This window comes from Nanorana parkeri, unplaced genomic scaffold (genome assembly GCF_000935625.1).
Source record: "Nanorana parkeri isolate BGI_ZX_2015 unplaced genomic scaffold, ASM93562v1 scaffold441, whole genome shotgun sequence".
Taxonomy (NCBI): Eukaryota; Metazoa; Chordata; class Amphibia; order Anura; family Dicroglossidae; genus Nanorana; species Nanorana parkeri.
This window is the reverse complement of record NW_017306709.1, coordinates 29618-43585: the sequence shown is the minus strand read 5'-3', so window position 1 is coordinate 43585 and position 13968 is coordinate 29618. Positions and strand designations below refer to the sequence as shown.

At 42.3% G+C, this 13968-nt stretch overlaps 1 protein-coding gene across 1 annotated transcript in view; it reads left to right on the top strand.

The window, feature by feature from the left end:
- ELL2 (elongation factor for RNA polymerase II 2) overlaps positions 1-10094 on the top strand; it is a 58335-nt gene extending 48241 nt beyond the window's left edge. The window contains exons 9-12 of the mRNA XM_018560228.1: positions 3830-3893; positions 5784-5955; positions 7617-7661; positions 8594-10094. Of these exons, the coding sequence (XP_018415730.1) occupies positions 3830-3893; positions 5784-5955; positions 7617-7661; positions 8594-8710 (398 nt within the window). The 3' untranslated portion in view covers positions 8711-10094. The remainder of the gene's footprint in view (positions 1-3829; positions 3894-5783; positions 5956-7616; positions 7662-8593) is intronic.
- Positions 10095-13968: the final 3874 nt, after the last annotated feature.

The window sequence follows — 13968 nt, the reverse complement described above, 5'->3', positions numbered from 1 at the left end:
AGGCGAGTGATTTTCACTCAGCCTCATAATCTGAGCCGGCCTGTGACAATGAGACTGTCATAGGTCGGCTCAGTAGATCGGGAAGTGAGCTAACAATGCTATCTCTGCAGAGAGCCGTCACTGTCACTCACGGCTCCCTGCAGGGATTCCTCCCCTGTCTGATCCTCCAGCGCTGACTGGCGAAACGGAGGGGGCGGGCACAGCTGGCTCAATCCCGCAGCTGGGTGGATCCAGACAGTATTGTCGGGATCCGTACCGGCTGCGGCGTCTCGGTATACCGCGAGCTGTAGCTCGCGGTATACTGAGCTTTGAGTCACGGGAGAATGCTAGTTTGTGTTCTCCTGTGACCCTTAGGAGAATTATGGGGAAAAGCCCTGACCCCATAGTTCTCAAAGTGCTCATTTTTGTCTTGGGGCTGGAGTAAAACATATTTACTTACCTGATCCCGTTTCCCAACAGTCAGTGCTCCCCTCTTCTCCCCCATCTCTCTGCATCCTCATTTCTAATGCAAGTCATTGGAACCTGCATTAGATGTGATGACATCAGCGGTCCTTAGACTGCCTAAGGCAGCAGAGGCTGCTGAGACTGGTCTTACAGCCCTAGGGGAGCTGGCAGGAGCAGGGAATTAGGTAAGTAAATCGGCTTTATTCCCTAGACAAAAATGAGCATTTAACCCTTGCTGTGTGAGGGCAGCCCCATTACACGAATTTTAAGGGACAGTTCACACCATAAACGGTGCACTCCAGAGCGGTCAGCCTCGAACGCACATTCCGTCCAGCTTCCTGTGAGAGGGGGTCCCCCACCCGCAGTGCGATTTGCCCACACCAGAACACGTGGCACATCAGTGCCTGCGTTCTGGTCCAGTACAATCTGCAACAATAGTACTTGCAGCAGTTTTGCAGATCGCACTGGACTGGAACGCAGGCTTTTACAGAACACTGGCAAAACTTTCAGCAAATTTCACTCCGCTTTAATAAAGCATATTAAAGCACCGTTCATTTCTGGTTTGGGGAGGTTAAACAGATTTTAATGACTGCTGACTACCACCTTAACAAAGCTGCCAGCTGGCTTCAGTGCACCGCAGCACTGCTTGCTGAAAGTCTTCTAGCAGCTTGTGTGAAGTGTCAGTCATTACGCCCATGAAGCTTTGAGGTCTTTAAAGCAAATACTTTGTAAAACATTGGTGTAACACATTGCTCTGTCACATACTGAAGTCCATATGTACACCATCTTTATAGAGCTGAATGTTGGGTGATTTTGGGGGGACTGGTACACTGTGCCAGAGGGGCTGCTGCATTTATTACATACTGTACTTGACGTATTGCTACATCTTCATAGAAACTCCGGTTTCTGAGAACGCCGGGAACATCAAAAATAGAATGCGTTTGTGGTTTTCAGAATGATCAATGAGTACTGCACCTGCTTTCATTACTGAAAAGTGTGAACATCTGTGGTGGTCTATACTTCTGCTGCATAATCCGGAATTGGTGTACCCAGTATGATGATGAAGCCGCAGACTCCATTATACTGTAGAAGCTTAATCTGTCTGCAAGCTATGACAGTCTCTCGGCATTATTGTAGCTAACTTTTCTGGTTTATAATCCAGCCAAATATATAAGGCACATTAATCCTTTATTACTAGATGTGTTGAGAACATGAGGTTCCATGAGTCAGTAAAGATACACCAGGTCACCTACTTTGAAGCTGTTGCATGCAAATGTACTTGATCAGGATGTATGTAGAGATTGGTTTTGGAGCGATTTTGGCTGAATGCTTGTGCAGATCTTTGTCAGTAGTAACCACCATAACATTTACTTCAAGTGAATGTCTAGGCAAAATGTAAAAAAAACCTGTTTTACACATCTCTACATTACATACACATGTCCCCATATTTTATTCCTTTAAACACACTGCAAAACAAGAAACATACCTGTTGATGTGACAACCGTATATTTTTGGCTCTGAATTCCAAAGCATGTGGTTTCAGCCCTGCCTATTCCTTTTCTGATGAAATACAAAGAACACAAATCTCTCCTCATCTCCACCATCCTAATCTCCAGAAGTCCTCCTTGTGCAAAATAGAAACGGGTGTTTTTTGTGCTTATCGAACAGGTATAATAGAACACTTGGTGTATTTAGCATCCCATTAAGGGAGAGCAGTTCAGTGTAAAGGTGCCCATACACCTGCCGATTATCGTACGATGGCTGTGGGTGATCCCGCGATCGTGCGATAATCGGCAGGTGTATGGAAGGCGTGCGACCGCTTCTACTGTACGGTCGCACGTCTTTTGTCTTCAGAGCATGCTGTAAAACCTGCCCAAAATCGTAAGATTTTCGGCGGTTTAGTGGCATGCTCGGAAGACAAATGCCGAACGGGCCGGTGTGCGCAAGCGCACACTGCTCGCTCAGCATTGGAATCATCAGAAAGCCCTCCCCTCAGCGGGGAGGGCTTGCGATGATCGTAAGTACCTGTCCAAGATGGGCAGATGTACGAGATTTTAATTACCTTAACACCATCACACAACGAAAGTCGTGCAGTGGTTGTAAGGTGTATGGGCAGCTTTAGGCTTTTTCACATAACCCCATCTCCAGGCAAACAAAAGTACCTTTTTGGAGGGAGTATCCTGCCTCTGCAAGGGATAAGTGCTTGTTTTTGTTTAGGGGCTGGCATAAAGCACATTTACTTACCTGATCCCCGCTCACACCGGCTCCCTCTGGGCTCCTAGACCGGTCCCCACAGCCTTCTGGTCCCTGGGCTTCGACGGTCTTAAAGGCCATTGCAGGTTCCATAGACCTGCGTTTAGACATAAGATCGCTGAGGAACATTCCACTGGCTGGAGCAAGTTCAGGTAAGTAAATCTGCTTTACTCCAGCCCTTACACAAAAATAAGCATTTAACCCTTGCAGTGTGGGGGTACTTTTTGTTTGCCCAGGGATGAACTTTAACCCTTATTCGCACTGAACAGCAATGTGCTAGTCTTTCTCCTCCCTGTTTGCTGTTCTGCCAGCAAAGTCACCCATGGCAGTCCATAACAGTTGAAGCCGCGTTATAGTGATTTCTGTTTATGCAGAAAAGTTACTGAAGTTGAAATGGAACGTTTTCTTTTAGCAGTTTTTTTCTTTAAAGTTTAAAATTGTTCCAAATGCCAGTATCCAGGTCCTTGTCCAAACCTGCATTGTCATGGAGCAGCATATCTTCCCAAGTCTTCTGGTGATGTTACTGCTAAAGTAGGTGTTGGTTTTGCTGTGTCATGCTTTGTGTGGACGGTTTGCTTTCCTTTTAGCATTGAAGACCATCGCCTATCTATCACTCAGCATCTGTCTTGGATATATGCAGAGAATGTACCGGGTTGAAGCTGATTTTTTGTAAAATACATTTGCAGTACCCCCAACTGCTCATTAAATCTAGGGAATGGAGAATGGGCTCTAATTCCTCCCTGTGAAGTCAGCGCTCTCCTTCTCTCTGACACAAGCTGTGAGCAGGTCATCACTGTCCTCGCATACAATGCAAGCCTGCAAATGTCTGAGACAGTCACACAGTATTAGAGTCCAGCTTTAAATGTGCTGTGCACAAATTTTGGCAGCAGGATTTCAGAGATTTTCAATCTGATTCTTACTGCCACATGGATGAAAACGTGAAATGAGCGAAGGTTACTGTATTTCATAATAGGCTTGTATGGGTTGTTGCAGTCATACTTTGTGCCCATGTGGGGATACTTTTATGTGATGGAATGTTATTTTGTATATCTCTGACCGAATAATATAAAGGATATCTTGTCATTGTTTGCTTTTTTATCCCCCCTAAATGAGACTGTTTTCTTTCCTACAGATGTTCCGGAATCTTGCATCCCTTCAGAACCTTCATCCACAACAGAACTGCCAGATTACATAGTGTAAGTGAAGTGGCATTTTAGTCATTTTACTGATGTTCTAATGTAATTTAAGTAGAGGGAGAGACCCTCCGCACTCACTGCAGTCCCGTCCAGATAAGAAAAAAGTGGTGCTCGCAGTGATGAATTACCACGGATGGAGCCGTGCAAACACAGGAAAGTCAGGAAATAACCAGCACTCAGTAGTGAAGATAAATATGTCCCTTTTTATTGGGCAGAAAGCGTCAAGACATCCAAATTGACGTTTCGGTGCCGCGCAGCGTCCCTTCCTGAAGGCAGAAAGATGTGATGTCAAACCCAAAAAACAAGATTATAGTATATTGCAGCATAGCAGTCTCTTCCATGTGGTAGTTGCATTTGTTTTAATTTTTTCAGGCTTTTTCCCTGGTAATCCTGCCAATAACTTGCTTCCTGTCCCTGGGTAGTTGTGTTTTGCCCCTTCCCTGTATCTATGGAGAAATCATGGTTGGTCGGTCGAATATTTACTGCACTTTATTAGCCTGAAAAAGAACTATTGCAGCCAACTCGTCTATGGCCTGGTAACTGCAGGATTGTTTTTCTTCTTGGGTTTAGTTATGCGTAATTTTTAAAAAGAAAATAACCTTTCATCTGGTGCATAGGACACTACAGACAATTTCTAGTGATTAGAATAGAAGGCAAATGAGGGACAGACTGAGGCATTGCTTTTATTAAAGTGCATTAACATACAATGTGCCACGCAAGCCTTGAGTTAGGACAGACAGTCCTGCACATCTAGTTTACAAGTGAAGGTCTGCCAGCACAGTACAGACAGAGTTAATTATGACCAATGTCCCCACAGCCCCCTCCATACAATGAGAAGCAAATTTGAAATGTTTTTCAGGTTATGATAGGTGAATGGGAATAAATAGAAAGTAGGTGTTCTCAACAATTTGGCTGCAAAAATAGAAATGCACTTTAAGCATTCACAGCGTGCAGCATCATTCAACCTTTGTGCCTTGCATTATGCAGCTTCATTTACTCCTGTAAAAGCCTTTGTGCGCGCCACAGATGGAACTAAGATGGCAATCTCAGGAACAGTTTTGCTTTACAGTTCATGAAAATAATTTATAACTGTCAGTGGACACACTAGTCCTGTGTAAAGGTTTATGAATGATTATTAGTCTGTGGCTGAAGCCTTTTCGGACAGCAGGAATGTGTTTTTTCTTCCTATTCAATTCAGAGACCTTCTATAAAATGTATACCGAAAATCTGCTTTAGATTTGCGAAGACTTGTGTAATGTGAGGACTTACCTAGACTTTCTATTGATGTGAAACAAATTCAGGCCGGCCCGTATCCTACTTAGTAGATCTAAAGATCTGTCCATTAATCCTGATCCTCCTCTCCTAAGTTGTAATGTATCTCTCCTCACCAGAACCAAGTTTCCTGCAAAGAACCTTCCCATAAACACCACCTTGCCTTGACTGACCGCTCTCAACTGCTGTCACCCACCACCCCCAGCCACTTCCTTTACATGTCCATGATCGGTGGACTATGTCACTATGCTGAAGTGGTGCTGTTCTGCCATTGATACACACTTGGTAGTGAAGGGGTTAAAGGGACTTTTGAAGTTTGAAGTGTATAAATTGCACTTTTAAATGTTCAATTCCATATAGACTGGAAGATTGTTTTTGTAGGAAAGGTTTATGATCTGACGGATCTATCTGGGCCCCTTGAACTTGGCAGAGTGAAGGAACAAGATGATATTCTTCAACGTGGATTAGCTCGTCTTGTTTCATTTTAAAGTTTATGGGACATTTTGTAGGGTGTCTTTTTTTTTTTTTTTTTTTTTTTTTTTCTGAACAGCAAATGCTTTTTACTGGAATGTCTTTAATGGGCTTCTCACAGCCAACATACAATTGTTTCTTTTGTAGGAAATACACAGTCATTGTGTCTAATGAGCAGAGGCAGAGCTACAAGGATGACTTCAACTCTGAATATGATGAATATCGGCGTTTGCACGCCCGAGTAGAAAGTATCACCAGAAGATTTATGCAGCTGGATGCACAAAGAAAGCGATTGTCTCCTGGTTCTAAGGAATATCAGGTGAGGTTTGTTTTATGGTGTGACTCAGACTTTCACATCAAAATGGCAAAACCAAAGTTACCTGCAAAGAAGATAAAGAATTGCCTTTTCTGCTGCCTGTGCCACAGAGCACCGCTCCAAGGAGGAGAAATCGTCCCGCACTCTCTGCAGAAAGGGACATTTCAGCGATTCTCTCCATGTCACCGCAGTGCTAGTGGTTCCTCTTACTGATCACTACTGGAATGTCGCTTTCTGCAGAGACTTGTGGAAACAGTTTCCTCTCATAGTCAGAAGAACCTCAGGGAAACTTTTATTAACCCTTGCATAGGGCCACCCACTGCAAGGGTTAACTGCTTGCTTAAAAAGTTCTCCTCTCCCAAACCGCTGAGCCACCTCCCTGCTTCTCCTGTCTCTGAAGCCAGTCTCTTATGCTGTAGCATTGAAATGGTCCTCAGGTCTATACACTGTGTAGAATGTGGTGATTTACGTGACCTTAGACCTCTGCAGCTGAGGGGAAAAGTGGCTGGAAGGACCGGTCTAAGAGCAAGCTGGCTTCCTGGTTCGGGTGACTACAACCTAAATGCAAACAAGCAGTTAACCCTTGCTGTGCAGTGGTAGCCCCACTGCACGGGGGGTTTTTGCCCGGATTTTTTCTTTAAACAATTGTCTGCTTTATTAAATTTACTATAGTGTAGCTTTGTGTACTCACTACATATGCAGGCTCTACTTTCTGCTTGGTAAGTGTGCACCGCTATATTTTTAGGGGACATTGAAGACAAAAGGGGAGAATTTTTTTTTCCATGTTACTGCTTGGGCACTGTTTTAATATTTGTATATTTTCCATATAACATGGCAAATCTTCACTTTTTGAGTTCAGGTCCACTAAGTTTTGCCCAGTTTACCATGTGTTTACAGGTCGAATGGCTGAACTAGAACAGGGCCTTTGACTGATTCCATTATGTTCTACCTGCAGTCACATTTTATATTGTCACGATTTCTCAGCCACATGGAAGATGGATGGGTTCATAGTGTAAATAACAGTAGTGGTTATATTAATGCTAATACAGTTTATCCAGAGCCTTGGAAATGGCATGGCTAGATTGTTTTATGATTTTCTAATAACAGCTGTGATGTAGGTTCTCGTTGAGCACTGTTCCTGCATGCTGAACCCAGGTCACCTGTAATTGGGGTATAGTACACTAAAGGTGGTCATACACCTTACAACCATTGTACAATTTTTTTTGTTCAGACATCTCACCCTCATTCAATTTTTATTCAACTACCCCATCATGCACAGACCAATGTAGTTCGCAATTTGTGTTTGTGTATAACAACGCCACTAACCTGTCAATTTTCGTCCAACCAGACAAATGTTTTGTAGCCTGCTTGAAAGACAAAAATCTGCCAGTTGTACAGTAATTGAGGTTGTGCACTTCCCATCAACTGGCAGATTTTTGGATGAAAACACGATCACAGATAATTGTAAGGTGTATGGGCACCTTTTAGAGAGGCCAGCTTCTCCCACAAGTGAACGGAGCAGTAAGCAGGGTGAACCCAACTATAAGCTCCTGCAGACACTGACGTTAAAGGGAAAAAAATGGAAATGCTTAGACACCAATTGTGTGCTGTTTACGTTCTTCCCATTTCTGTGCACTTTATCAAAGTTCGTCCTTATCTTGCAGATTGTGCATGAAGAAGTTCTCAAAGAATATCGTAAATTTAAAGAGGTAAGTTGTCGAACAGGATGGTTTTTCTTTGTAGCCAAATGAGCAACAAATTAGACGTCAACATGGGTGAACATGCAAGGAAAGGTCATTCAGACACTGCATTGAATGACATAACATTCTTTCCTTAAAGGAGAACTATGAGGTGAGTGCTTTTCACTCACCTCATAGTTCTAGCCGACCTGGGACAAAGACTGTCACAGGTCGGCTCTGTAGATCGGGAGGTGAGCGAACACATGCTGGTGTTCGCTCACTTCTCGATCCTGTCACAGCTCTCTGCCGTGACGGGGTAGGGGATGGATTCCCCGCTCCGATCGGCCAGCGCTGACTGGCGTAACGGGAGGGGGCGGGTACAGCTGGCTCTGCCTCTAGATAGGCAGAGCCAGCTGTCACTCACGCAGCTGGGTGGATCTCGACATTGATGTCGGGATCCGCTGCGGCGTCTCAGTATACCTTGGCTCTCCAGCTGTGCTGAAACTACAAATCCCATGATGCTTCTGCCTCTGCAAGTCATGCCTGTGGCTTGCAATGCCTTATGGGATTTGTAGTTTCAGCAAAGCTGGAGAGCCGAGGTCGTGCCTACCCCTGTCCTAGACACTTCCATTACACAGTACATGACTGGGCTTTATCGGGGAGGGGGGGTTAGAATAGTGAAGACATTAGCCAGTAATCTTACCTCATCTAACTAAATGTGGTTTGGTCAGCCACTTGCTTTACATTTTTTGCAGGGACATGATCTGTGGTGAGGTCTCTGTGCTTTCATCTTGTACTAATGGTAAATGTCCCCTTGTAATGACCATAGCATTTTGGTAAGTGTGCACAGCAAGTTCCCTAGAATCTGACAGAGCTTTAGAACTGTAACCACTGCAGTGCTTGCTAAACTAAATTTCTCAGCTTGACTCATGGTAATCATATTTTTGTTTTTCTGTTTCCAGGCAAGTCCAAACTATTATGAAGAAAAGTACAGATGCGAGTACCTGCACAACAAGCTCGCCCACATTAAAAGACTAATAGGAGAGTTTGACCAACGACGGGCAGAGTCCTGGCACTAACGCTCTGCTTAGACAAGATGTGAAAACTCAACGTTATTTATTTAAAATTCCACATGTGTTACGCTAGGATAAAGCAAAGAAACTTTTCAGGAGTTTCAGTATTAGCAGACATTGTATTGTTTTCTTCTCCTGATGCCCGACCTTCCTTTATCCTGCTTATTTAAAAGCTGCTTTCTCCTCTTCCTTGTCCTTTTTGGACTGTCATTTATCTGTGGAAATCAGTATAGCTACTGGCTCTCCGGTGCCTATACCTGATGAACTGCGCATTTATGTAGCATAATCATGTGCTTTGGATAAATGTCTGTCTTCTGACCTTTCTTAATGCAAACCCTTTGCCTTACGTGGTATAAGGTTAAAAAAAAATTTGCACAAAATGTATTAAAAACCTTTAGAAAAAAATGGTGGGTTAAGGGACAGAAAGTGTATGTAAGGAAAAAACAAACAAACTCTCTGTCCTTAACTTGATCGTTAACTTTCAAATCGTACCCCTGACTTCAATGGATGCCTTAAGGTGTTTGCCTGTTTATACTTGGTGTAGTTAAGTATTAGCTACACTGCTTCCCCTCTCATGAAACCTAGCGGGAAGCACTCTGTGGCCTATCAGCGTCTAGGAGTGTGCTTGTACGCGTGCAAGGATTGCGTGTGTGTGGGCATGCATGATGAAATCACAAAGCTGCTATGAAGTAGGCCAAACGCTCAGGTTTTAACCAACTGGCGAGTGTTAGTGTAGGGGTTTTCCTATGACTTTGCTATTTCTATTGTGGGAAAATAAAACCGAAGCATTTCCATTTCAAGGATTTGTCCACATTATTAGGAGTGAAGGGAGGGCTGATGAGGGAGCTGGTATCAAGCTGAGCCTAGCCCTTTCATTAGAGAGGGGGTATCTTCTTGTGAAGGGGTTTAACCAAGACACATTATTTTGGGTGACAAATTAAGAAATATAACCGTGTAGGTAACCTATTTATATACTGATATAAAGTATTTTTGAAAGATATGCAAAGAAGCTATTTACCTACATGTATATTTAAAGATTTTTTTTTTTCTTTTATCTCCTGCAAACCAGGAGTAGACTAAAGTACAGATTATATTTAACTATAAGAAAATACTGTGATCATCAGACAGCACAAAGTTGCATTTCATGCAATGTACCAGTTTACTTTAATTAAAATGACTTTTCATATGGGAACAGACTTTTTTTGGTTTTCTTGGCATTCTGAATAAACCGAAGTTCACTTTTTGGTTATTTTTTTTTTCTTTCCCCTTCCCATAAAAAGTGCTGCCAATGAAAAAAAAGGGACACATTGTTTACAGATGTGATTAGTGGAATGTTTGCCAAAAAAGCTTGTTGTCAATATGTGTAATAAACATTGCCTCCAGCATCAAACACGCTTGCTTTGGTCTTTCTGTAAACCAGAAGGTTTGTGTCATTGGGGAATTTAAAATTGCTCCTTAGGGGGACCTGTGACATGGCTTTATGTTGCTTGGTGGTAACATTTTTATTGGGGTATCATTGTAATGCTTTGGCTACAGAAGGTGGTTGAAAACCTGAGTAACCATTTCTTATTGGAATGGCATACAATTAACCAAATTGTTCATTACAAATGAACTTTTCCAATGCCAAAGGGCTTTCTGCTTTTTGGCTGTATAAACCATAAGTTATATAGGCTACAAGCATACACAAGTACTTTCTAATATAAAAAAAAGCTTGTGTGGCATAAAGGAGTAAGCAATATATTCCCCAAACCAACTAGTGATTTTATACATGTAGAAGAAACCTCAAACTGTCACTGGACTTCAGGCGATAAACATGTATATTCATTTTCTGCTCTGTGGCTTCTTTCTCGGAGTCAAATGACATGACTACAGTTGGTCAGTGGTTTGAAAAAGTGCTATCTGCAATGCTCCCATGTATATGGTTACTTGGCTGACAACTATGACTCCATGTTTAATGTTCACCCCTGTGTGGGACTGTTCTCTACCTCACTGCAAGGTATAATCTGATAAACATTAGGGAGAATTTTCCTTATGAGAAATGTGAAAGGAATATATAGTTAAATGTAAGGGTTCGGAAGAATGTCTTCAATTTAGTGATGGCATCACATAAGTCTATGAAATCCATGTTCACTAGGAAATTCATAGCAGGACACTAAAGAGAAAACTAGATTTACATTGCCATGAATAATTTGAGGAATCCATTTTATTACGAGCCTTTATTGTGGATCATTTTCCATTTTGTGGACAACTTTCCTTTTGCCACTTACTTTCTGGTTTACAAGACAAAAAAATGTATTAATGCTGAAAAGCACATTTCTAAGGGGGATGCATCGGTGTGCATGAGACAGAACCCTCTGCGTCAGCCTTAGTGTACCTGACTCTTACAGGGTGTCAGTCTTGTGGGCATAAGAGCATATCCTATTCATGCATTAGAAACCACTAATGTCTGAATCCAGTGGAGTTTTGGGTTCTTGGTGAATGGATAACCGTGTAAAGAAGGAAGAACTCCACCTAGGTATTGGTGGTTTGGTTAAATGACCAATATGCCAGCCAAGAAGACCAGGTGCAAGCCCTGGGTTTGACAGTCTTGTAGGATAGACTTCTCTGCCATTTTTACTTCCACATTGATGATCCTGCCTAAGTTTGGGCAGAAATTGAATCTGTGTATTTTCTTGACCATCAGGGCTTTATTGTCAAATTTTCCCAGTTGACTTGAACAGGGAAATTCTGACCACCTTGACAGAATGAGGCTGGTGTAGAAATGCCTCCTAAAGCTTGGCAGTCCATTGTGCAGAGAAGTAACTCAATTCCTGCAGTTAAAGTGACATTAAACCCTCAGATTTGTTTAACATAAACCAATACTGTAATGTGTGCCTTACTGTAATCCATGGTTGTTTCCCTTCTCTTTGCTGCTCTTCCTTTTAAATCTGTATCTGTTCTCATGCTGGGCAGAACTTCTGTTTTGCAGCAGACTGCCTTGTCTCTGGAATGGATACATGGTGTCTGTGTGTAGGTTCACAACCTGAGCCAGCACTGCAGGAAGAGGCACTCAGCTGCAAAGGGAAATTCTCCCCCAGCATGAGAAGAGATCCAGATTTAAAAGGAAGAGAAGGGAAACTACCATGGATTACAGTATTGTTTTATTTAAAAAAATCTGAGGGTTTAATGTCCCTTTTTAAATGCTTGGGTGAAGTTTTCCTGGTAAGCCTACAGGGCCTGTTGTAGGCATTTACAGAACCTTTGAACAGTTAAACATTCATCAGTGCCTTTGGCCATTCTATATTTTCATGGACACTATTTCACATTCCTATTTTGAACAAACAAATCCAAAAGACTGAGATCTCTGCAGTATTGGTGGCTTTCTAAATCATTGACCAGGTTAAATATTTCTAAGCCCCCTCTATAACAATGATATTGAAATGGAAAAGCGGACAAGCTTAAAAGCTGTTAGACCTTCGCTGGGATTTTTCTTCCAAAACTAAACCCTCTGTAAAAGATCGTCAATGCCTACATCCTCAGGGGGCACAAACTTTGATCATGGCTTTGCTAAAGATCTATGGCCTTCAAGAGAATCTTACCACTTGACCGTTGCAGGATGGCTGTGCCCCCATTGCTGCGCACTGTGATTGAATCTGCCAGCACTTGCATCACTATATGACACAGTGACATAATGGCTGATGGGAACAGGCATCTAGCACACTTGGACATGTCAGATGCTGAAAAGTCCACCAAAACAGTAGATCTTTAACAAATCCTCAGTGATCACCTGCTGGAGAGAACTTTGGTAACATTCCTTCTGGGAATTAACAAAAAAAAGTTCAACCAAACCAGAATAAATCTATAAAGAACCTACTCCCATATCCCGCTAAACCCAAAGTGGATTCAGAGGAATGCACATACCCTTAGTGTAGTCCGATTTGGTCCAATACTTTTCCTGATACTATAAGGCAATCAGATGCTCTCTGGACCCCCTAGTTTTGGGGGGGGGTTAAGATTTTTTTTCTGGCGACAAGTCTAGTTAATGAACAATTTCATTTGACAATGTTTCTTTAATGTGTGGGGTCCAATTGGATTTGATGCTTCATGGGAAGTGAATGTATATGCATACATAACCACCAATTACAATGGAATGTTTTGAAAATGTGAAAACAAAAAATGATTTGACATTGGGAAACCACATTGTTCTCCCATTTTGTACAACATTCTCAATCACTTGTAGCATCTTTACTTGTTTACTGTTAAATCTCATGTTATGTTCTGCCCTCTAATATAGGGCAGTGCCTTTTCGTTCTCAGTTTTGTGAATGATTGTCACTTTCATTCTTATTCTTTTTTTGTGTGTAATTGTGGAAGGATCCAATCCAGTTTGTAGTATCCCTTGTTCTGTGTTGCTGTAATGTAAGGGCCTTCAACTGCACAATTGGCTTCTTTGGTCTCTTGTACTTGCCTTTTTTTCCTCAATAATTCCGAGTAGCTGGAGCTTGCCAAGTAATTACAACACTAAGGGGCATATCTGTGAAGCTTTGGATCACTGCAGGTGCATCGTTCCCGGTCATTGAAAACCCATGTACTACAAAGATTCACCTGTGACAGTCACTGCTTTCTTCATCTACCCCTATATCTATGCTTACTATAGCTAGAGGCCTATGAGTGCCCATGTCATTTCTCCCTGCCTGAGAGCTACATAATCAAGTTTTGGTAGCTCAGTTGTTAGTAAAACCTCTAATAGTAAATGATTACTAGTCATGTCAAACAAAAGGCTCCCTATGGTGAGACCTGCACAACTAGCATGTAGCATTCAATCCTACAGTCTTCAACAATTTATGGACAGTTGGTCGCTATTGTATGTATAGCTTACACCTTTTTAAAGAGCCATTTGTTTCACATGTTTACCAACTGCTAATTGTGTTTTTTTTTCCCCTATATTGTGAATGATGTCATTCAGTGAACTTGGCCTGACATATCCAGAAGAGCTCATATGACCTTTTTAAAGGGCAACGCTGTGTCATAGTGTGGTACCACCTCCAAGCTAGATGTAAGTTCCAAGGATTGACAGCAGTAAGTTCCCACTTCCACGTCAGCCTTTCTCCTTTTAGTGGTCAATGGTCTCTACCAGCAGTGTCAGTTAAGCTTTGTTCACACTGCACCCAACTATGTGCAGCAGGCTTACCAATCATACCTGTATACGTGTAGCCACAAAAGCCTGTGTTGCAGCAGATCTGTGGAATAACTACAACTGCCTCAAACTAGCAAATGAGTTGAGAG